Source organism: Lipophrys pholis, assembly GCF_963383615.2.
Source record: "Lipophrys pholis genome assembly, chromosome: 2".
Classification (NCBI taxonomy): domain Eukaryota; kingdom Metazoa; phylum Chordata; class Actinopteri; order Blenniiformes; family Blenniidae; genus Lipophrys; species Lipophrys pholis.
In genome coordinates this window covers 14254985-14277980 of record NC_137636.1, presented here as the reverse complement: position 1 = coordinate 14277980, position 22996 = coordinate 14254985, and the positions used below count along the sequence as shown (strand labels likewise).

General features: G+C 41.7%; 1 protein-coding gene across 1 annotated transcript in view; it reads right to left on the bottom strand.

Moving 5' to 3' along the window:
- The window catches only part of nfat5b (nuclear factor of activated T cells 5b), a 36034-nt gene that overhangs the window by 5218 nt on the left and 7820 nt on the right, over positions 1–22996 (bottom strand). The window contains exons 2-12 of the mRNA XM_080492600.1: positions 11771–11896; positions 8500–9130; positions 7312–7498; positions 6464–6654; positions 5999–6171; positions 3955–4089; positions 3814–3866; positions 2951–3083; positions 2659–2733; positions 2389–2492; positions 292–2188 (exon numbers count right to left, since the gene is read on the bottom strand). Coding sequence (XP_080348726.1) covers positions 292–2188; positions 2389–2492; positions 2659–2733; positions 2951–3083; positions 3814–3866; positions 3955–4089; positions 5999–6171; positions 6464–6654; positions 7312–7498; positions 8500–9130; positions 11771–11896 — 3705 coding nt within the window. The remainder of the gene's footprint in view (positions 1–291; positions 2189–2388; positions 2493–2658; positions 2734–2950; positions 3084–3813; positions 3867–3954; positions 4090–5998; positions 6172–6463; positions 6655–7311; positions 7499–8499; positions 9131–11770; positions 11897–22996) is intronic.

The following is a 22996-nucleotide window of genomic DNA, read 5'->3' as shown; positions in this document are numbered from 1 at the left end:
AAACTGTACACACATGTTGCTTCATTTGAGATTGAAGTGGTTATACCTCATTTAGATACATTTGCCAAATTGCTCTTGTTACTTTCCCAAGTTACTTTGAGATCGTGTCCTTAATATTCACAAAGCAGATGATCAATGAAACAAGAGTCTGTGTGGATGATAAAACCAAAACAAGGAGTCAAAAGACAAGCAACACCTGAGAGATGAGAAGCTTCTAGTGTTGAAAGCTAGTTACGAGGGTTGTAGAAAAATACAAAAGGGTGAAAACACAAGGCAATAAATCAAACTCACCATTCTGCATACCGAAGATGAACAGGCCTGGCTGCCGAGGCTGGCCGGGCTGACTGATGCTTCCACTCATAGCTGTTTGAAACAGAGTCCCTGGCTGTTGAACCGGGGAGGAGGTGGTCGTCTGGAGGTTGGCCACTCCGTTCTGTGAAGCGTACAAGGCAGACTGCGACAGCTCCTGAGGCGACAGTCCTCCCTGTAGAGAGCCCATGTTGGACTGGGGCATGAAGAGACTGACGGGCTGCTCCTGCCGGTTATTGGTGCTGCCGCCCAGCTGCATAGGCTGCTGTTCCTGAAACATGGTTTGCTGTCGTGGATCAGCGGGGTTCCCCAAGGCCATGGGCTCAGAGCGATCCTGCTGGTTAACATTCACCATGCTGGTCTGGGAAAAGAGCAGAGGAGGGTTTTGGGGCTCTTGAGAAACCAGACTGGAGCTGGTCGGAGGAGGCATCTGTCCCTGGCTGCTGAATAGGAGGCTGGAGGCCTGGTCTGACGTAGGCACGGCGCGGTTGCAAAAGAGCAGACCAGCCTGCTGTTGCTGCTGCTGTCCTGGAGAGAGCACATTTGCCGATGGATGTGAGGGGATGGTCTGAAACAGGGCAGCTGGCTGGGCTGGTTGTGTGTGTGGCTGTGGCTGGGAAGGCTGCTGCTGCTGCTGCTGCTGCTGCTGCTGCTGTTGTTGCTGCTGCTGTTGTTGCTGCTGCTGTTGCTGCTCCATGGGGGTTCTCTGCTGGATGGGTGAGATCTGGCCTTGGGTCTGAAATACTGATTGTGGTTCAGGAGTGGAGGACTGGAGAGCATTCAGGAAGGCCATCTGCTGTTGCTGCTGCTGTTGCTGAGCAGCACCTGTAGAAAGCTGGCAGGATAAGGGGGCCTGGGGGAGGAAAAGTCCAGGAGTTGAGGGCTGCTGCTCTGGAGATTGCAGTACTGTCATGGTGTTTTGAAACAGAGCAGCTTGAACCTGCTCCTGGGATGCTTTCTGAAACAGCGCCACCTGTGGATCCTGCGGTTCGGTCAAAGAGCTAGGATTGTGGAATATGGGTGGTGATGGGTGGGAGGACGTCTGTTGGAGGAAGTTGGTCTGAATGGAAATGTCATTAGCCTGTTGAAAAAGAGCTGCTTGCTGCTGTTGCTGCTGCTGCTGTTGCTGTTGTTGTTGTTGTTGTTGCTGTTGCTGCTGTTGCTGCTGCTGCTGCTGCTGTTGGGGTTGTTGGAAAAGAGGGCTCTGGTTTGGTACAACCCCCTGTGATGAACCCTGATGTTCTCCATTTTTCCCTGGAGAACCATCTGGGAACATGCCACACTGCATCTGAATCTGTGACTGAAACAGTTGCCGCTGTAAATTCTCCAAAGCCTGCTGCTGCTGTTGCTGCTGCTGCTGTTGGATTTGCTGCTGCTGTTGCTGCTGAATTTGCTGTTTTTGGAGTTGTTGTTGATGCTGAATGTGTTGCTGCTGCTGTTTGGTGATAGAGTTGTCAGACTGAAGTGGCAGGCTGCAGTACGCTTCAGCTTTCAGTTGTCTCACTGCTTCCTCGAGCTGTGCGACTTCATCTGGAGGAAACAGTTGTATCTGCTGTTGTTGGGTTGCAGGTTCCCCACAAAGTCTAACAGCTCCAGGAACGCTGCCCGTGCTCTCCTGCCGGATGCCATCTCTGGGCTCCAGAAGGAACTGCTGGGAGCCTTGCTGGAGGAGGGAGTCCGCCTGCACAGGAAACGAGCTGCTAGCAGCAATATCCTGCTTCTGGATGGTGCTTAAAGGCTCAGCGTTAGTGAAAACTGGAGCTGGGCCTTTGTCTGGATTGGCTGCAGACGGAGACAGGTTGTTGGGAAAAGCTCTGCTTTTATTTAGATGTCCTGTTGTCATGTCTAAGGTCTGCTGGGCCGGACAAAGGTCTCCCGACTGCTGGGAACAAACGACACAGAAAAAGGGAGATGTGTTACTTTAACTCATCCCAGTACAATTTCAGTTAACTTTTTTTCAAACTTGCTTTTATGAAGCACTTTTTTTTCTACAGGGCATTTAAGTAAAAAGTGAATTTAATCAAATATTCAAACACCTAACAGAGACACACTGAATGAACTTGTAGGTCACTACATCACCTTAAATACTCCAGAAGACTGGAGGTTACTTGTCACTTCCATTGGAGTAACATCCTCTCTCTTCACTAACGGCAACATTGACGGCATCAACCCACCATCCAGACCTGTAGAAGAAACGATTATATTAAGGACATCTTTCTGCAGTTATGTCTCTCTGAAACATGCAATAATGATGACATTAAGAAGAGTTCACAATTCATTTTCTCCTGAAATGTATAAATGTAGTTCAACAATGATTGAGTATAACAGTAAAATTCAGACTCAAATAACCTTTGATTTGCTCGTCAAAAGAACAATTCTTCACTGGGGAGGGTATCTCTTTCTTCACAGAAACATCCGGTTTTACTGCAAGAGAGTTGGCAGAAAGGAAAATAAGTTTTACCACAACAGACTTTCTAACTCGGTCAGGCCGTCAGTCGGTAAATATAATAAACATTTTGTCAAAAAATATATATAATCTAAAAGTGATTTACCACTTAACAAGAACCTTGATTGCATTTTCGTGGACATTGTGATGGTGAGAAAAGGGAAGTCGTTTTTTGGATGAGCAGACGAAACAAACCTGGCTCTGGAGTGTAGGTGAAGGGCTGAACATCATGAGATCTCCCAGCGTTTGTCACCACGTAGATTCCCACACACACAGGAGAGGTGATGGCTTGGTTCTGATATGGCGGGACCTTCACTATTAAATGATTCTTGAGAATAATAAAAAGAAAAGTCAGCAAACTAGAATGAGAACGGGCTATCTGACTTCATGAATCGGAGGAAAGCCATAAGTCACCAGGTTAAATAAGTGATTCAAAATAGAACAAGTTACATAATTCTCTGGGATAGCAGATAAAAGTGAATGAGTAGTGACCTGCAGTTTGCAACAAAAACAAAGGGAATGGTTAGCTAAAGAGATTATTATTAACTAAGTAGATCATTTACAATTGGAAAATGCTTTGGCAGGAAGCAAACTAACCATTAGTCCAAAACGGCAAGTTCTATTTATTTGACAATAATGTTAAAAAAAATAAATAAAAAAGTAGTCAGTGATCAATAAAATCTCAAAATGCAATCATATCCACCACATGACATTCCAGACCACCAGAAGCTGGGGGGCGATAAAGCTACAAGTAGTTTTGCTTCAACTTTGAGGACAAAAGACCACGAGCCAGTTTGTACAATTTGGGTTTCAAGACAAGTCCGAAGGTTTAAACAGTCCTGTTGAGACACACTCAGCAGAGCCTCTGACGCTGTGTGTATTTAGGTCACCACACAATAAGACTACTCAAACCTTTGAACCAGCATCCATGTAAGATGATTACATCTAAAGCCCCATACCAATCTGAAATGGCCCTGTCTATCTAATCAGCTCATTAGTAAATAATACCAACAATTATTCGGCACAAAAAAAACCGCCAGGAAATAGAGAGTTTTCACCTGGTGAAACAGCTCCATGTCGATTTCGGCCTCTGCTTTCCATGACTTCTCCTCTGGAAGAAAGAGAGGATGCAGTAAGTTGAATCGAGAGGAAGTTTTACCTGAAATGTTCAAATAACGTTCACTGGGCTCATTTAATACCTGAAACATTCTCCTGGAACATGACTTTGGTATCTTTGAGAAAGTTTTTGCCAATGATGAAGACTTCTTCTCCGCCTCTCACTGAGCAACTGTGGAGGGACTTCTTCAGTATTTCAGGAACTCCAGCAGGCTGAGCTGCAAACAGAGCGGAACATTAATGAGACACTTCCATGGCGAAGGACAGGAAACAATGCAACAAGAAGAGGAACTGCACCCCTGTAACCATTTGGAAATAATGTTTAAAAAATGTACCTGGAGCATTTTTTCACTCTTTTCCTCCACAAAGTGAGAACTGTTTCTGTAACATCAATGACTCTTATATTGTAATATTTAGGCTATAGGGACCAAAAACGCATGAATGTATTTTGTAAACAGGTTTGTTTCTTTCATTGATTTCGTTACAGGTTATCAGTGGGAGCTGCAGGGCATTCTCCTGCTCAGTCTCCTTCTCTTCTTCCTTCTTCTGCTTCGCCATATGTTAGCCCCCTTCATGCCAACAACCCACAGTGGAGCATCTGCCTCCATCTCAGCCTCCTCTACTGTTACACCACCCATCTCCGTGCACTCTTTCATTACACTGTTGGGACACTTTCTGTGTGCGGTTGGGTCCCTGACCAAGGCTTCAATAAAGGGCGAGCGTTGCAACAGGAAGGGCAACTTAATCGTCTCAAAGCCAACAAGCTTTGGCTTTTTTTTTTTTAACACTCAAAAGTAATTCTCTTTGACCCCGAGACATTTCTAAGTGGACACGTTGAATACTGGACAGAGAAGTTGTTTATTATACCTAACTGGTGGAGGCACAAAGGGGTCGACAGGTTTCTGAGCACAAAGCTGGAGAAACAGGTCATTTTTTGTTTGTTGGGGATGCAAGTGGGAAATAAATATCCAATTGGAGTTTTGGAACTTGCAACTTTTAATGTGTGGTTTCTTAGTGCCAAAAGGATCCGAACCATTTCAATGCAGACCAGCGACACACGCTTGACCTTCTAGATTGTGCCAACAAGTTCGGTTGAAACATACTGAGCAGTAACGTATTATTAAATGACTCCCGTCAGTTGCCCTAATATAATTGGCTTTGACACATTCATTCATTCACTTCTACACCACTTCATTTAAATCAGGGTCACAGCATGCTGGAGTCCATCCCAGCTGACTGTAGACTTGGTTGCCAGTCCATCACAGGACAAATACAGAGAGACAGTCACACAGAATCACACCAATCAACCCCCACAACATATTTTAAACAGTGGGAGGTCAAAAAACAGAAGAAACTAATTTAACTGCTGCGATTGTAACCATCACAATTTTTCACCACCTTCCTCCCCCTCCAACACACAATTTTACATACACACACACACACACACACACACACACACACACACACACACACACACACACACACACACACACACACACACACACACACACACACACACACACACACACACACACACACACACACAACACACACACACACACATAGGCTAAGAGGGATTACTCTTTTTTTTTTCTTCTTATTTTGTAGAAAGATATTTCCCTGGATTGCATGCAGGCTCTGTGTAAACAATGGAAGTCCACACACCTCTATTGTTTTGTCCTTTCCCTCTTTTTTTCTCCCAAATCCACTTACACAGATATTTCTCTGCTGTAAGCGTCTTTCCTGTTTATGAAACCAACCACGCCCTCCTGTTGTAGGTATTATCAAAATGACTGAATCTGACAGGATCTTAACACATTGTCTTCAAATGTGTCCATCTGAAAGTCTTCTGACCTCCAGCTATTTTTAACATAAGACTGTCTCACGGAGGAGAAAAAAGAAGAAGCTCTGTTTACCCTATAACTATTAACTAAGTAGGTTGCAGGTCAACACATTGTTTCCTTTAATGAACCTGCCAGATTGTAGTGTTACTGGTTTATCGAAGATGATAATAGGCTGTGCATCAAGCAGCACTCTGTAAGGATTCCTATATTACCAATGTTTTTTTTACACGTGTCTCTTCGAGGTGCGAGCATTCCCCCAGAGGCAAGCACAAATCCGACTTACTACATAAGATTGAAGATGAGGGAGTTTGCAGTATGAGCACCGATCCGTCTGGACGGGGGATGCTGACCCGAAACACCAACCGAGCTCGCGTGCTCTTCTTCTTCGACCCGGCCACACCGATACGAGCCTCGACATCAGCATTACGAAGCTTCAGGATCCCAACACAGTCCACTCTGCAAAGAAAAGCGGTATTAAACAACAAACCTGACATTTACTAAACATGCATTTTTTTTTTTACCATGAAAATAACTGATACTTTCCAGAAGGCTTAAAGAAGAATTCCACAGTCTTATCTATCTACTTTATAGTTTACATATATCAAAAATTCCCTTCATTAAGCAGTTGCTATGAATTATTTGTAAGGCACATCTAAGCACCTGAAATCAACTCACTTCACGACACTTTGTTGGATTTCACATCTCAAAACAAAAACGAGACTTTCCAGTCTCGGAGAAAAATACGCACGCGAGTGTCATGTTGGTGCTCGGCTCGAGGGACACCTCAATGACGGTTGTGCCATCGATGTCAACCTCCTTGCAGGCCGTGGTGTTGCGTCCGGTCACCCTGCAGGCTTGGTAAAATCCGTGAGGCTTCACACGTCCCGCGTCGTTCCCCACAAACACCTGCAGCACTACTGGCTCACTCACACCCTCCACCTGCGTCACGGGAGAAACAACCGAACGGCTCAGATCACTTTTTTTTTCGCTCATCTACAAAAACCTTACGAACATTTTTAGATATAAATTTCAGGAGATCCTTTTCTTTTGTACCCCGCTGTACAGCAGCATGCCCCGGCTGGGCCTGAACTTGTGTCTCTTCTATCTTTCAATCTTTGTTTTAGATGCACCACTAATAGTAATTACCTCACCTATCAAGGAGAGTCCTTTATTGTTTTGCCCAACACACCTCCTCAATGTTTATTGCTCTCCTGTACAAACGAGTCGGGCTTTTAAAAGTCGGCCTGTACTTGTTATGCTCCGCTTTCGAAGTTACTTTCTAACTTGTACATGTTCTCTTCTGAAAGGACATGTCAATGATAAACATTAAACCTCATGATTGAACAATGGTCTCAATTCTGGATCGAAATTTGTAAACTCTGACACACAATGACCTTCCGTACTTGCAGCATAATGTTTTTTAATTACTTTTTATTTTAACGTCACTGCTCTTATGGCTCTGTGCAAATATTAGATACATAGGTGTGAATTTGAAACCTTTATTTACCCTTAAACAAAAGCAAACCACTGCAGGAATGTTGAAGGTAAGCGGTCCAAGTGTTCACCATAGAAACTATGCCATGGGATTATCTTTACCTTGACAGTAGGGAAGCCCTGCTGAGTGCGGTCCTTCACTGATCCTCTGCTGCCTTCAGTCAGGTAACGCGCTCTGTGCTGAGTCTCAGGCTGGACCAGGATCTTCAGCTCCTTTCCTTCGCTCTTTTGTGGGAATTGCATTGAGAGAGTTCCTCCTTTGTGATTTGTTGTTTGAGGATCATCCAAGCTGCAAAACGACGACAGCAGATCATCTTCAATTACAAAAAGATTTGTAGAACTTTTATCATTGGATATGTAACCTGGCTTTTTCCCTTTTACATTGTAGACAATTCATAGAGTAAGTTCATAACTGAATCAGTTAATATACTCCTTAACTGTTCATATTTCAGGAAAGTTCATGTTTCTGTTTGCGTCCTCTTTACCTGCCGGTCCAGTGAAATTCAAGATAGAGCATGCACTTTCATCTTTATTAAATATATGTGCGTGCATCTGGCCGGTGCTCACTGCTGTTCAATTTGCAGCCACAACAGTAAAAACACTTCAAAGTTGCCATGGTGCTTTGAGCAATGCCTAGTTTAGAGGCCCTCCATCAAGCGGGCATATTCTATACCCAGCTCTTAAAACCTTCAGCGATATCTGTTTATTTAATCTGCTCTGCTTATCCTCGGTCTTTGAGGGAGGCTCTGTGATTCACTGTGGCTGACCATTGTTTGTACTTCAGTATCCTGCCCCTCCCTCGCTTCTGATCTAGCCGCCTGCTCTCCGTCAGTCATAGTGTGGTGGGAAATTTAGAGCCTGCGCCGTTTGTTGAAGATTTCCATCTGTCGGTGAGTGTCAGAGTGTGTAATTTCCTGATAGAACCTAATCTGACCATCAGAATGAGTGCGGAAGGAGATTATTATTAGAGGACCTTTAAAATAATGGTGAGACCAAAATAAGTGCCCACTTCAGAAACTTCAAGGGTGGGACTAATTAAAAAAAAAAATATATAAATGAATGTAATGTGAATCACTGAGTAAATTATGCCACAAATAGAATTGAGACATTTGTATTTGATGGTTCCGCAAGACAAAGTGCGCCCCCAAAACAATCATGATTAAATACATGAAGAGCAAATGAATGTTATTCTTTCCTTCCAATCATTCATCTTTCTGTGCATGAAAATATCTTCTTATCAAAACCTAAATGTTGTGAGCCTGTTGTGGCCATTTGGAACTGGGTACAAACCTTCCTTTTGCTCCGGGTTTGTTGTCAGATCCCAGCTGGGACAGCACAAAGTGTGGCCCTTTCGCACTGTCTGCATCAAACACATCCATGCTGGCTTCCGCTGCAGGCACAGTCTTGGGCCCGGGTCTTTGCCGAGGGGTACGCTTGCGTGACTTTCGTGGCACCTCGGTGTTATCATTGTAGGAGACGCTGCTCGTGAGACTGAAGTTGGAGAGGGAGTCATCCATCCAGATGCTGTTACTCTGCTCCGAGTCCACAGACGCCTCATCCTGGCAGGACATGCGACTGTCGTCAAGCAGGTCTTGTGGAGGTGGAGAGATGTTTAATATGGTGCGCCGCTTGGATGGTGTCATCTGATGGTGTGGTTGGGGCTCCTGGGGTGTGACGCCTCTTCCTCCTCCAAGCTCGCTGCTGCCCCTGCTGTTTCCACCACTGCTGCTGCCATTCCCACTTTCTCCTCCTCCGATGACCTCTGGGACCACTCTGCTACTCCTGTGGTCCTCCTGGTCCACATTGCTGCTGTGAACTGGGTTCTGGTCACTGACTAAAGCACTGGAAGGCACGGCGGAGCTGGAAGAGGTGGAAAAAGCACTGCGGGGGCCTTCCACGGTCACAGAGGAGGACATGGCATCTACATGGCAGATAATTAGACAGTGAATAAAGGTTTCTCAGCCAGTGTTGGCTAGCAGTCCCTTGTAAGCAGCAAATTTTATCCGTGATTTTTTTTTTCCTTTTTTTTTTTTCTTTATTTTTGCATTTCTTTTAATTTATCCAAATAAAATTTCCCCCTTTCTTCTTAAATGTGTGCCTGTGTGATGCAGATGTTATCTGTACATGTGAAATAGTGTGGCAAAGATTGGACTCAAAACGAGGTGAGCAGTCCATTTATGTTTTGTCTTTTAAAGTTGTTTGGCAAAAAAAAAAATTTTAAGAAAAAAAACATCCAATTATCATAAATTAGCATTATTGCATTTTGGTTATAATCATTTTTTTTTTCTTTTTTTCCAAAATGAAGATATGGAGAGGGAAGTATAAAACAGTAATATGTGCAATAACGAGGCATGCCAATTATTGGAGCTTTTTGTTTTGTTTGTTTTTTTTCTATTCTGTTTTTGCGTCAAAAGCTCATTTTTGGGACTGAACGTAGCCACAGAGACAAAATAAACAAGCTTCTGACCTATGAAGCAGAGAACTGCAGACCATTTTATATGCAGACACTCCCTGCTTCAGAGGGAACTTCCTGGAATATAAAAATGAGACAGCGAATGAGCAATAAAAGCTGAACAGCAAAAAAAATTTATTCAGATTTGAAAAATCAAGACAAAAGCTCTTTTGTTTGCCAAAAATAAAAATAAAAAGTTGCTCCAGCATGCTGACATACACTGTGACTTCATAAGCATTCAAATAGTTACAATGAACTAGATGAAGAGTGGGGAAAAGTGTGGTTAAGTTGCAGATTGTAGAGAAGAAGTTAGACTGCTGCTGACGTTGTTTGGTGATTCATTAGTTTGCAAAACATACAGTTGGAAAGAAAAAAGATGCACATAAAACACATGGAAGGAGTTTCATCTTGGGCAGTTATCAAAAATACAAAAACATCCACGATCAGAAGGTAGACAACATATCATCAACCCAAATCTGCAAAAAATACCAAAAGATTTATCGGATATAACTTCTTTTTTTGTTGTTGGTGCGTGAAAAGAAAAATGAAGCAAATGAATGTATGGAATTTACCTAAGCTCATTAATAATTTGTCAGATCTGCATGCAACAGGACTGACAAAGTGAAACCCACAAAGAGGTGATATGTGTAAATGATCAAACTTGTTTAATGGAGATCTATTCCAGTTGATTGCTTGTGATATTTTCAAGCTATATCGTAGTCGCTTTTTTTATTTTTTATTTTTTTAAGTTCACAGCACAAAGAAGTCCTTATAGCCACATTCTGGCCTCTTCTTCTAATTTCAGTAGAGCTGAACATCATCACAAGCAGAGTCAAGTGCATTTCTAAAAATTTGAAAGTATTTTTTTTGTCACATGTAGACTCATAAGTCTAGACGCATGTTTAATTAGCTTAACATTTTAAAAACATTTGAAATGAAGAAATATGCAAGCACTCTGATTCAACATTTCTGAATTAATGTACAAAAAATAATCAAGAATAAAACATAAAAAGCCTTGAAATACTTCATTTTATGCATACTACAAGTAAAGTATGCAATGGTTTCACAGTTTCTAATAAATATTTGGAAACAAATGTACTTTTCCAAGAAGTTGTAGTGCTGTATTCTCTCTCGGTTCTATTTTTTTTCTTTTTATTGAGACACACCTTTATATAAAAACATCCATGATGACCTGTCAGAATGTTGACCATGCACAGTGATTTGAGCATAAACATTGATTAATCTCAATACTTGATATTAAGGACCCATTTAACATGAGCTAATGTAAGAATGTATGTGGAATGTTCATATAATGTATATACACGTGACAGAAAAATGCAAGAAAGGTTAATATGTCCCCTTTAACATGAGTTGACCTAAAGTAAGTTGTTTGTTTTGCTTAGTGACCCAGACTTGGACCATCTCTGCATTTATGTCAGCATAAAACCAGACAACCGGTTCACTTTAGCTCGATAATCTGCTCAAGTAAAACATTGCGTCACCATCACACAACCAAACACCCTGTGGATGATCAAAAATGGCAAAAAAAATAAAATGTACGCTAAATCGTTTGCATCCAAACAATGAAGGATGATCAATGGATGAAGTCCAACAAAGATAACTACATGAATGAAAAGTGTGGCGGATAACATTTACAGTGGACTGATGACAAAACTGTGTCGTAATAAGTCATGAGTCATCGGATTGTGCAATATGCTGAGTATGCAAAACAACTGTTGCAAAAGGTACACACTTTAAAACAAATCTTTATTATTATCCTGCAGGCAGAAAGATGCGAGCAAATTTGAATACTGTTTAAATGAGCTGTCGTGGCCGAAATTTAAAACAACAATGCTGCAGAAAATCACCGTATGGTGAATCACAACAAGCAGATATGATCAGTGAACAAGTAGAGCTGATTTTAAATCCTTCTCAAGGTAAAGGGTTTTCCCACATGTGTCAAATAACCGAGCAGCATGTTGTTTGACTTTCTCTCCTATAATATGCAAATGTTTGTTTGCCTAAAACTGTGAGCTGTAACATGCGTGGTGGTGTCTGAGGTGAGACGTGATCAGCCTGCGGGGCAGCGGAAGAGGAGCAGGATCCTACCTGATGCGAGAGGAGCTGAAGGGAGAGGCCCTGCCTCTCCGCCGCTGGTTTGACTCATGACTTTTTGTTTGTGGTGCGTGGAGGAAGGCAACAGCAACTTTCTGGGAAGAAGGTCATACACCGACTCTGTTGAGAATGGTGGCAGAGAGGCAGTGAAAGGAATAATTAGAGGATATATTAATGGGAACAGCTTTTGTGAGTAAAACAATACTGGTGTGCTTGGCTGATGGCAAACGTAGACAAATGAAAATATGATGGTTAACAGCAAATAAATGGACATTTTTATTAGTTTTAAAACACAGGTTACAATCAAAAACATTCACAAGTCATATTCAAACACAAACACTTCCACACACACACACGTCAATGGTGATGGCAGTCATTCAAGGTGTTTGCAGAACAAGGACTTTTGCTCAAGGACACTGCTTGATGGGTGATTAGACGCCAATCGCATGTTTAGACGACTACTCACTCTATCAACAGAGCTACAGCTATCCATGTCACGTTATTGTCACAATATCTAAAATTTTGCCTTAAGGCTCTGAGTTATTAAAAATTTATCATAAATGTGATGAGTTGATTGGTCTTATAATAGAGCATCCTAACTGTAATGTCTGAACACTCAATTGTCCAGGTCATGATCAGGGTATTTCTGCTTTGTGTCTTAAAAGGCAGCTGAAATGGAGCACTTTAAAGACTATTAATGTAACCGGGTAGATTTTGTTACTCTCTGAATACACAGACCAAGTGCCACTAATAGGCGGTGAACGGACAACTCGTCCACGACTAATTTTTTTCAACATTATTGATTTAAAGGATTGGGTTTCAAAGTATATTTGACACAAAACCATAAGATATAAAGTATATTTGACACAAAACCATAAGCAGTGGCTGATTTTGCTATGGGCGAGGTGGGCAGCTGGCCAAAGCGCAAACTCAACAGGGGAGTACCGTGAAGACCGGCTCAGGTACGGTCGTCAGATATACGGTTTTCAGATATGTATTTCTGAAAACAAATAGGCTGTGCAGTTGAAAAGTTAAAATGCACTTCGTAGCTGACAGCTTTGAGTTATGTTCAGGTGCATTACGTAAGCCCACCTTCTGACATGTTAATGAGCTGCGAAGCTCATAAAGTAGCGACATTACATGCTAAACATGATTAAAATATGACTGATACAGTCATTAGCGAGCTGGAATGTGCATGCGCTGCACACGGCAGTGCCGAAGTTTCTGGTGGGTGTGGGTTTATATATTAGAAATAATATGTAAAAGTACATTGTACAGGATTTATTTTCTCCCAAAACAATTCTGAAATCTCATCCGTGGACGAGTTGTTCGGGGTTGCAGTTTTGTGGACAAGTTTTCCATGGAAGAGTTGTCCTACAATCCTAATAGGCATGGCGCAACAAGCACATGTCCATGCATGTTCTCATTTGTCCAGGTCAAAGGTCTCTCAATGCAAATTGAATCAGGTCAACTGGCCTTGGTCGTCGTCTCACTAACTAGCCAGTTAAGTCTAGTGAGCAGCACAAACTGATAAAGCCACTTGGATAAGGGACCATACCTCTTCCAGGACATATGACAGAGCCCGGCTAACCTGATTTAATTTGCAACAAACATAGACATTAAAGTGACTTATTAACAAGCACTATGCTCAGTTAGGTAGTTTACAATAGTCCAGGGTTTACAATAGTTGGCGGTACTAATCCATAGCTTTGTTGTTTGTCATGTGTCAATAAACCTCAGAGTAAAACTGAAAGGACTGTTTTGTGTCTTTGCATTGAGTAAGAAATTCTTCCAGGTAGTTTTGGCATATAATCCAATCTCTTATCAAGGCAAAGTCAACACATACACTGAGTATTGTGTGCAGTTTGGAATACAACATTTGACATTTTGCTTTCGAGCCTTGGTTCAGACACAAGGCTCTAAAGCATGAGTGTCAAACACACGTTAGTTCAGGGGCCACATGCAGCCCAATGTCATCTCATGTGGGCTGTACCAGGAAAATAGTGACATAATAACCTTTAGATTTAAACTTTAAAGTTCTTCTTTGTCATGGCACAGAGTATACATGATGAAAATGTCTATATTTTCACAAAACCAAACAATTACAACTAAAAATGACTCCACTCTCAATATAAAGCCAGTTTCTATGATACCTTCTGGTGCACAGCAGGGCTTAGAGGGCAGTTTGCTAGTTTTCCAGTAACAAGGTAGTTAGCTTCAATGGCAGCATCGTCAATATGGCAGTTCGGATCTCAATTTAGAGTCGTGCCTGCCACTCCAAAGAAATGTGTTTTAGAAAAATCTACATTTTCTTTGAAGTTTTTACGATTTGCTTGATGGCTTGGCAGCCCGAATTGCAGCCTCTTGCTTACTCTCCTCCACAGTCACAAAAAGTGGCTTGAGAAGTGAAATACAAAACTAAATTCTGCGGGGGGTTTTTGTTTTTTTTCCTTGAAAAAGCTTCTAATGCACATTGACGTCATCTCACAGCACTGTTCATTTCAACCGACCGAAAACTGTTCCTCAAGGCTCTTAATTTCCTGTAAAGATCATCAAACCAGGTGAAAACAGATTGATGAGACAATTGAAGACAAAACAAATGTTCTTGTTTACCAAATTAAGAGTGGATCTCATTACAGACAGCCTGCAGAACCCCACAGAGCCTGTTTCTCTCCATTTTGTGCTTCCCTCAGGGCCGACAGGACATGGGGATGGGAGAAAGCCTTGGGTCAACAGCACGGCAACACTTTACTAGCAGCCTGATTCATCAGCCAAATATTATGGTATGAACTTAGAGCGCCCATTACAGTCGCCTGACTCTCTCCTCTGCCAACTGCCAGCTTTAATTACTTGCAGATGAGTCCCGGGGTTTGGTGTGTATATCAGATACTTAACCCCCCCATTGTTACCACTCGCTGTGTACAATAGACAAACCTGGGCCATACTGAAACTAACCCAATGCCTCTTCATTCCCAAAGCCCTCCGGTCTCTTGCGGCTCGCTCTGGAAGAGCATGGAAAGCTGGCTCCCAGAAAGGGAGCTTAATACTGCACTCCGCAAACTCGTATAACTTCCAATGCACACACACAAACACACACTCACCCACGCCGACACAAGATTCTAGTGTGGGTTTTTTTGCTGGTTATTTGCTAAGTTCTCCAAACAAAATCACAAACACACATGCATGCACATGCACACAAACACCACTCCCCCCCCCCCCCCCCCCCCCCCGACCACGGCAACAAAAACACTTTTCTGGCCCTGTGTTTGCACTTAAACTCGGCAGTCTTCGCGGGGCTTGCTGACTGACTGCACATGCAGCAACATGTGCGCCGAGTGAGTGAGCAGCCCTTCCAGTAAACAGATTGCCAACCGCACAGACAGAAAATATATACTCTTCTGTCAAAGCAGTGGTCTCGAGTCACTGGCTGGCCTGTTCAAAGTGTTTCCACAGCCGCTTTGACATTTTAAAGACTTACAAAAAAAGAAAATCTCATTTGCCTCATATTTGTTTCCTCATTAGCAGACAGACTGCAGTTCTTTCTTCACACGTGACAAAAACACTGTCCCTTTCACAGGAGAGGAGATTTTAAAAAAAACAAAAAAAAAGAAACGGACAGCCGGGTTAGCTGGCAAATAAACTGTACTGACTCAGACACCACGTGCTGTTTTCATTTTACCTTAAGACTACAGTCGTGTTGTGTGCACCACACACCGCACAGGAAAAAGCTTTCATCTTTATTTGGTTTGAAGACGACGATGGTGACACGTTACAACACGAACAAAAACATTCACCCCGACGCCATCAGCCGGCCTTGGTGCCGATTCGCTCCTGCTGATAAACATTGTGAGACTTAAAACTGAGCAGAAGGAGTCCACCTTCAGGAGCTGCTTCCCTCGCTTGGTTCCACTCATCCGGGGGTAAGTAACGAACCGCACACAGAGAGTTTTCTTTTTCCTGGAGCCAGCTTTAAGAATACTTTTACTTTTCATACCTTCGCCGTGCCTTGTCTCATGTTTTACGGTAAGTAGCGCAGGCTAAAGGTGAAGAAATAGAGAGAGAAAGCACTCACCATGTGAATGACAGGACTTACACTCCCATTCATTTCTCCCACATTCCTGCTGCTTGCTCTTACTAGCCCTGGCACCTGGGGCGTGGCACTGGTTTTTTGGCTGAGTGACTGATTTAACTCCCTTCTGTCCCCCTCCTCCACTCCACCTACCTCTCAGCCAGTCTTGTTTACTGTGCTCCAGACCCTTTTTCTGTACCGCATCTTGCTCGACAGGTTCGTGGTATTATTGTGTGGAATCCTGCCAAGCAGAAACAAAGCAGTACTATAACCTACAAAACTGAGGACCAAATAACCGAGCCACTCGGATACGCAGGTGACTGAGCGCAGAGGGTTACGACTTCAAACTTAATGAGCAGGACAAGCTAGACTCACCTTGCTCGCACATTTAGAGATTGTTCCAATCGGCAAAGAGGAAAAGGAACAGTAGAGGGGCTGGCACCTGCGGCAAACCATGTACAACAACCCTGAAATGTTTACAGCCAAGCCTACATGAAGGCTGCCAGCGACTCCATAGCAACACCGAACTGGGGACAAGTCTTTAGAGCGTTTCACTCTCTTGAAGGCCGACAAAGTCTGTAGAACCAAGCCTCGGCTGCAGGACAGCACTACAACAGCACTGTATCGTGGCAATTATTTGAATATCTACTGCAAGGTGTCTAGTCTGCATGATCTTCACGTAGCCTCTTCATCGTCTATCTATAAAAAGGTGATGGAGGGACCATTGATAATTGTGTTATGCAAGGTTACTTTAATATTAATAATGAAATCACTATTTTTCTATTCGTTTTTCTGATATCGCTTTATGTTTTCATTTCACGTTGACCCAACTCCTGCCAGAAATGTTTAATTTGTGGTTTTTGAAGGCTTGGTAATAGTTGTATTCAAATTCTGAAATACTTGGCTTGTGTAAATTGCGGCATACGGTGGTGCATTGGTTAGCATCCTCCGACATACAACAAGAACGTCCCGGGTTCAAGTCTTGTTTGGATTCTGTGTGGAGTTTGCATGTTCTCCCTCGGCATGCATGGATCTTCTCCGAGCACTACGGTAAAAAACTAAAAAGTCATTTTTTTGGATCAGGATATATCAAGAACATGTGTAAACTTGTGAGACAGCACAAGACAACCAATTAACTGTCTGAAAATAAGCAAAGAAACATTAATTCTGTGGAAGAGGAAAGTCAACACAATGTAAGTATGAATGGATTCAGAGGCTGAGCGAGTGTATTTAATGTTTTCATCTGAAAACATCCACTCGGGTTTTTTCTGCAATCAGGTTTTTTTCTTTTTCTTTTTACAATGACTCAGCAAAGGCACATTAAAAAAAACACTCAAATACGTCTAACAACTACTCACCAATGACAGGGATCAATATTGACATCTTAATTACTGTATGATGTGCCAAATGTAACAATCCCCGACTTTGCCGACAGCATGAATCACAATAGCCAAATATGTGCTTCCTCCTGGGGACGTTTAACCGACCTGCGATCACCCTTTCACATCCAGAGATCAGTTCATGAATTCAGTAAACTCTTTTTGTCAGACACTTCTGTCACGGACATAATGAACAAACATATACGCCTGCCTTCATGATGAGTGATTAATTACGGTTAGTGTTGATAAAGTTTAATAGTTATGGGACAATCATTGATATTATCTGAGGTGAGCCTCAAGGGTTTTATATCATTTTACTCTAGGTCAATAAAGATAGTGGTGAGGTTATATGGCAATTCAGTCGAGTCAAATCATAAACACAAGTCTCCATTTTGCATACTGTCCTTTGTGAAGCCAGTCGTGGGTTCGATCCACATTGTTCCCACTGGGATTAGTAGACCTACCACTTTATCGTGAAGTACTCACAGCTGTTCCTGGAATACATGTCACACAACTTTCATTTTGACTGCGGAGTCTGTCGTTACTGTTCGAACGATTGCGTCAAGCCTGATGACTCAAACTGCTGAATACACTCTCTCTTACTTTACAGCCCGGAGCACAACAGCACACATTGCAAGAGGAGATGTCATCATTGCTTTGAACCATTTATTGCATTCAGGAAGGAGCATGACAAAGTCACATGCGTCTGATGAGGAAACACATAAGAATGACCAAACCACAGCTGAAGCATGGGAAATCACAGTTATCGTGCGTATACTCAGACACTGGTTAGAGACTTGGAGCCAGTCAAGAGTCTTCAGGAGAATCTGAATCAGGCCAAATTATACATTTAAGAGTAGAATTAAAACATTCTCACCTCAACTTTAGTCTGGCTTTTATGGCGTCCTATGTAATTTATAATTACACGTTGTTGTTGTTGCTGCTGTTTTTTTTGAACTTGGTGTTTATCTTTTTTGTGTTTTATGGAAATTTACTTAAAAATATTTAAGATGTACAATTATATTTTTCTTACTCATCCTCATCATGTGACAATAACATCCACTGTTAACTAATTTTACACACCTTTTATTGATTTGTTTCATTCAACTCCTTATTCCCCTGGTCTCTAAAATGTTATTGCTCTGTGTAGTTAAACATTAACAATATTTAAATTTGTGAGCATGTGCAAATATAAAAAAATCATACCATCCTGTTCTCTGTTGTCCCCACGGCTGCCTACCCTTGAACAACCCCCTCTGCCCTTTGTCAGACTGTCGATCACCTATGAAACTGGACTGTGCTACATAAATGTTAATATATAATAATTGATATTGCAACTCATTTTTTGATCAGCCATAAGGACAAGCAGGGACAAAACATCAGACACAGAGAATGGTTTTATCCATATTATTTTAAAGTAGCTTTCATATTGGCATCACCATACAATAAAAATCACATTGACTTTAAACTACCATTTGTATCAGAAGATTATCAACATTGTCCACACTGGAATAAAAGTCATATTGTAGAACAATAAAATGATTAAACATAAAATCTACTTTAATATTGGTTTTACACATTTCTTTCAAGTTAGATGTTGAGGAAGTGCTGGAGCAGAATAGTGACTTTTCCTTTTATTAAATTTTGTTGCAGAAGTGAAAACCACACCACAAATATAATTAGAATCAATGACTTTCAATTTCATTTTTAGTTCTTACTGAAACAATCCAACAAGCTTCCCGGGGCAGAGTTTAAGGGAGCTGATATGTTCCGAGTTACAAATATGAAGAAACTCTGGACTCAGGAATGAATCAAGCAACTTTCCACACCGATACTGCAGCAGCTTTAATGAATACATTATGGTTACCGTTTTGTTTTGATTAGATTTTGAATTAAAAAACAATCTAGCAGAAAGAAATGCTTGTTATAAAGTATCTGCTGCATCTCAGTGGCCGGAGTCTCAGTAATTGTCGGCATTTTTTGTGAGAAAGTGAGTGAAGCTCTGGGTCACTTCCAGCAGACAGGCCTCAAGTCATTGTGGCACATGTTTTTTCAGTCGGGCTAATCCTAAAGCTACCAGCAACAATCTCCAGGCCTCAGTTTACGTGATTTGCTTTCAACAAAACTTCACAAAACAGCCCACAGAGGGCGAGTCCTGTGAGGGCTAAAGCACCCAGCAATGGGTCCTGCTCAAAAACAAAGTAGCTCTGTCGTGTTGAATATCCTCACCGCAGTGCAGTGAAGTTAGTGATACTGAGCGTAGGAGGGGATACAACTTGGAAAAATGGATTTCAAGAGTACCTTCAGCTGTGCGCTCACCAGCAGACTCGAAAGATCAACCAGGCAGTCACTGAGCTTCACATGAAAGCGCGACTTCGGAAAGCCGTGGAATTCAAAGCATCTACAGAGGACAGTGGCCATGCAGGCTCACATTCATGTGCAGCCGCCGAAAAAGGGCCAATGTTTACATACAAATGACTGGAACTTAGAAAACTCCTCCACACAACGCTTCCAGGGAAATCAGCCCTCAACGGCAGTGATAGAATCATCGAGTAACCGCAGGCTCGGAGGAGATTACACTCACACACAAAAACGTTAGTGACAGACTACAGTTTTCCCCACCATATGTTTGGTGTGCCAATACTGGTATTTCACTGGAGAAATCGAGCTGAGGCAACAGGAAGAGGCTTTAGCAACGCTGCACGCACTCTTTCACAGTGTGACATCAGCAAGGCGCTTCATTAATTGCACTCAGGTATTAAAGCAATACCATAAGCATTTTGAAAACTATTCACGCCTCACAAGGTTTTCCAGCTTGTCTAACAATAAGTCAAACCTTTACCTTGTCCAAAAGGGGTTTGAGAAACAAAACACCAATTATTGATCAAATAAAATACCACCTGTACCGCACATAATCCCTTCCTCCACACCGTGCTCTTTTGCTCCTGCTGTCACAACACCAGTATCTCTTGTATGTCCACCGTCTCGACCCATCCATCCATGTTCCACTGACTTTACTCATTTCAGAGCAGAGCTGGAGCTGGTCCCAGTCGATGGACAGGGTACCAGTCCATTACAGAGCTTACACAGTGACACATTCAAATGCATGTTTTTTTGGACTGTGACACCCTCAGACACCCTCAGACTCGGAGGAGACGAAAACTTCCATCAGACTTGAACTGAGTGCTGTCGAGCTGTGAGGTGAGAGCACACACCACTGCACTGCACAATCTGCTTACTATCGGGTCCCAATTAACTGTAATCCTTTTGTGCTTCTATACGTGTGGGTGTTTTTTTTCTTATATAACTTTAATACAGAGTTTCAGGTCTGAATATACTCATTTTATTCTAACTTGTTTGTTTGAAGGGCGGCAGAGTATTAGAATTCTCTTCTGGATTAATGAGGGATTTTTTTCTTAACACCATTACTTTACATGAGCACCCATGACATATTATGAGATAACGTGCAACGATTCTAATGAGTTGAGAACTGCATAGCAGAAAGAAATGTTCCCAAATACTGAATATTGACTTAAAGATCATTTCCACAGAGTTTATAAGTGCGCTGATACACCGCTGCATGAGAAACAGTCAGTACAGTAAACGCTGAGCCACACCCAGTAGCCGGTAAACCGAGCACACTTATAAACAGTAGCCATGCAGGTAATAAAATCCGCCATCCAGTGACTCTCAAGCCCACTACTTAGCACAACTTTTAATCTATACAAAATCTTTACAAACTATTTGCTGAAGTGGCTTGACTGAGCTTGACGTGCTGCTCAAAGCAATACACGGGGAGATTAGTGAAGAAAGAAAATCTACATACGGCAGCTTCAGGCCAGTGTTATTAGAGCGATGGCGCCCTGAGAGTGTTCATGCAACACCTCATTACAAAACCGTCACAAGTCTTTAGAAAAACACAATCAGTTTTCTCTTAAACAACACAATCAAAAACCACCATAACAAATGTGAATAAAATAAATAAACAAACAGAAAACCTGCTTTTTTAAACCTTGTGGGAAAACTTGTGCAGAAACAAGGAAATAGAGAGTTTCAAACCTAAGGGATCCGGCATTGTGACAACATTTTGTGCGCACTGGGAATCTCGAGTCTTGAGGCACTGACAAGTTCACAAAAGAACAGAAAGCAAGGCAGTATGTAGGACTAGAAACCTAAAGCCAACATTTTGTAAACCGAGAGCCCATTTCAAAACAATCACTGCTCCAGGCATTGCAAAATCCTCACTTGCTCCACTCCAGCTCATACAGACTGTGCAGTCATTCCTCACCGGTTTACTAAATCTTAGAGCTTTCAGACTTGACACTTTTCACATCCATAACAATTCATGACAGAATTCGAGAAAGAGCTGGAGCTTGAACCTTCAGCTCTCAGTTACATAAGAAGATTTGCTGCAGGGGCTAATAAAGGATTTAAAATGTCTGCCGATTAGTGAGGCAAAAGCAGACTGCAAGAAGGGTGACTGACTGAGAAGCAGCAAACAACGTTGTCACACAACAACGGAGCCGTTCTGGCCTCTGTGTGACTATTTAATACCATAATCTTGATTTGGATGAAAGCAGGTTGTGTCTATTGGACTTTGACTTCAGTAACAACTTACAATCCGGTGTCTTGGCAACATAATGAAATGTGAAATGTTGTACCTTTAATCCAGCACTCTTTTCATTTCATTTATACAAGCAAAACTGGTGTTTGAAGGTTGTTCACTGTCATGTCCTTCTTGCTTAAACGTGACTTATATGAAAATGCACACTCAGTAACGAAATATATTGGAGTCATGTTTCTTTTGCTCACGATATAAACAAGTTGCAGCTTGCATTAATGATGTTATTTAATAGCGAACGCTGATACATAGGGGAGCGGCAAAAAGGGAGTTTAACCTTAATACTGTAATTTTGGCATCATGTCACACCACTGAGGTGTCACGGTGCGAATACACTCATTAAAGAGGAGATAAAACATGCTTTGTTCAGTTCAAACAATCAGGGATTAAAAGAAACAGAGAAATTATTGAAGAAATTATCATAAATACTCCAGAGTTACCTGAGTTCACTGTCACTCGCTCTGTCATGTTTCGACTCGTCTTCATCCTGATTGAGATGCCTTCACTGTGTGTGGTGATAAACATAAATGAGACCCGTCTGGTTTCACATTAAACAAAACCAATGCGACTTTTTCTACATTATTAGATATGAAGAACTGTGTGTGTGTGTGTGTGTGTGTGTGTGTGTGTGTGTGTGTGTGTGTGTGTGTGTGTGTGTTTTATAAAGGCGTATCCAAAAAAGTAAAAATGCAAAAGTTAAATTAAACTGCAGAACTCCCATACATATTAGATTTACATTAGACTGAAATATGTCAAACTTTGTAGTTTCATTCTTTGTAATCATAATTTAAAAGTTACATATATATATATATATATATATATATATCAAGGAGGAGCACAAACAAAAATCGGATCTTAAAACATTTCAGAAGAAAACAAAATTGCAACGGAAGGTCACACATTTCAATGCACTACAAAAGTAATTAGCTTTTTGATGGTATTGTAATCTTTTTAAGGTGCACTTGTTTTAGTTTGGTCTGGTTTATTTTATGTCTTCTTGTAATATTGTTGTAAACATACAATGACAAAAAACGCCTTCAACTGAAAAACACTTTGACTGCAAATAAATGAATAAATAAATTGTATCCTATTTTATACAACACATGTATATTTGAATGTATTTTTTTTTAACTCATGGTTTCCAAATGTAG